This window comes from Nelumbo nucifera, chromosome 6 (genome assembly GCF_055504915.1).
Source record: "Nelumbo nucifera cultivar China Antique chromosome 6, China Antique-T2T, whole genome shotgun sequence".
In the NCBI taxonomy this organism is placed as follows: domain Eukaryota; kingdom Viridiplantae; phylum Streptophyta; class Magnoliopsida; order Proteales; family Nelumbonaceae; genus Nelumbo; species Nelumbo nucifera.
The window spans coordinates 2111235-2113723 of NC_142654.1; the positions used below are offsets into that span (position 1 = coordinate 2111235).

The 2489-nt window shown below is 39.5% G+C and overlaps 1 protein-coding gene across 1 annotated transcript; it reads right to left on the bottom strand.

Annotated features, from left to right (window-relative positions):
* Positions 1-1308: 1308 nt before the first annotated feature.
* LOC104609295 (ethylene-responsive transcription factor ERF017-like) lies at positions 1309-2289 on the bottom strand. Its single transcript, XM_010275573.3, has one exon. It carries the CDS (start codon positions 2215-2217, stop codon positions 1594-1596), a length of 624 nt encoding a protein of 207 aa, XP_010273875.1. The 5' UTR covers positions 2218-2289; the 3' UTR covers positions 1309-1593.
* Between the last annotated feature and the right edge of the window lie 200 nt (positions 2290-2489).

Here is a 2489-nt window from a genome sequence, read left to right on the forward strand (position 1 = left end):
CAACCTTCTTTCCCTCCCTGGGTGATAAAAATCAATGATAGCTCGGGGGGAAATAAAAACAAAATGGCAGTTTTTATATTTCAGGGTATGGGTTTATGTTTGTGTTTGTTATTTTTATGTTTTCTTTAATGAAGAAAATGACATGTCTTGCTCCAGATACTATAATGCTTTTCTGGTATGATCGCCCTACTGTTCTTACGTCCTTTAATTTTTATTTTTGGTTCTTGCTGCAGGCATTTTCTGCAATTCATGAGCGAATTTTTTTGGCGTTATTAATGGTGGAATATAATTTTTCTTTTGAAGATCTGGGTTTTCACCGTTCATGATATTTGGGTTGTTATTGATGTTGTAGGCGGTGGTTGGATTGAACTATATAAGGGTTGGAGCTTTGCCTCAACGTGCTCACCCTCCTTAATTTGTTGAACCAGTAGATATTTCGATGCATAGGAACTAATTAAGCTGGTTTGATATACCTTTGACATGAATGTTTTGATGTAGTGATTAATTCCAAATTAAAGTTAGAAGTAAGGAAAGTAGAAAAAGAAGTTAATTGTTATGATCAATATTCTTTCCTTTTCGGCATTACCAACTTGAAGAAAAAGTAAAAGGAAAATAAGAGAGAAACCAAAATTTAGGCTTTTGTTATGGAGTTTTTCATGGAATTATTCGAGGTTTGCTGCATTGATAGGTGGAGGGAGCCCATCGGGTCAATATTTTTGGCCATTTTGTCGTTCAGGTTAAAACCATGAAATCCCTATCAATTAACAGGTTTCACACTATGAAGGGCTAGCTGTATTATCTACATGCATGTTAAAATAAAGTTTAGAACAACATTCTTTTCACACATAAAAAGGCCATCGGAGGTCAATGGTTTTGGTTGTTGATCTTGGTCCAAAGTGGTTAAAAGAAGTGTGATTTGAACCTAAATTACCTTAATATATAAACTTAATTAATGTTGTTTTATTGTAACAGTAAAATAATTATTATTTATTGATGTTGTTTTATCTTTTTACACTAATTAAATTATTTTACTGTTATTGTTCACTTTTACGTTGATTTATTATTGATCTTCTTAATTTGACATTAGTTTTTCCCATTCATTTCATGCGGCCCGGCCTTTACCCTTAGAGTATCATCATCATATCATGTCCTTTTGGATATACCATTTTCGGATCCAAGGTTTAATAATCAGATATGGATGTCGGATGTAGCTGGATCCAATACAATTACAAGTTGACCCGAAGTGAGTTATATGTATGATTACATTTCTTTTAATCCTTTCCATTAACATGCATATTCAATATTAAATTTTTACGTTAAACAAAACGTATTTACCATCATGCTCAAGCTCAACAAATTAATTACATCTATTGCGGAACATATATCATATATTAGTTAGATCGACTAAATTACTAAGTATACACTACAACAAAGTATGGCTTAATCATGCCATACCAAAAAATCGGATGACATCACGATATAAAACAGTATAGCTGGGACATCTGCGCCTAAATCAACTTCCCAGCAAAAAAGAGCAGATCGGCCGGCAACTAAAACTCACCGGAATCTCCACTAACGCTGTTACGACTCTTACTAAAAATTCCAAAGAAAGGAGTGTTGAGGATAATATTGATAATCCCCACTACCACTATTTTCGTCCTCATAATCTACAACAGAAGTTGCTGGCGCGGGGAAATAATCACCAGAATAATCGTCAAACCCAGAAAAGGCCCCGAATTCCGACACGCTATCTTCAGAGCCCACCGTCGTCAACATGTCGAAGAACGACCAGTCGATGGAGACATCGCTATCTGCCGGGGCACCTCCATCGGAAACCGACGATGGCGACGGATACTCCAAAAGGGTATCTGTCTGTGTCCTCAACTGAGCGGGAGGTGCCTTGTGCGTCTCATTCTCCCCATTAGCGAACCGAGCCGCAGCGGCCTGAATTTCAGGGGGGGTAAGCGACCGACCACAGGGGATATCAGGTGGGTTATCGGGGAAATTGAATTTCGCATTGCAACCACGTAAGCAAAAGAGGGCAGCGTCGAAGGCCCTCGCTGCCTTCTCGGCGGTGTCGTAGGAACCCAGCCAAATCCTCTCGCGGCTGTTTGGTAGCCGGATTTCGGAAACCCACTTCCCCCACTTACGTTTCCTTACACCCTTATACAGAGAATCGCTTTTCTCAGCAGGTTTTCCGGTTGTCGGTTTCACCATATCCGACGTTGAGAATGGGTTGTGGTCAGAGAGAGATGATAAGCAAACAAGAATTCAGCTTTGGTGATTGGAGAGCAGAATTACGGCTTATTTATATCTTTGCGTTGACCTCGGTCAGTATCTTCCAAGCGTGTTGATGTGGAATTCAAAAAAGCGTACAAAAGGTGTATACGTGGCGGGATGAGAGATGAGATGACGTGGAGTTACGCGGTGTGCAAATGTGTAGATAAAAAGCACGTTTTGTTTACCACGCGTGGGCGTGGCCCGTGCCT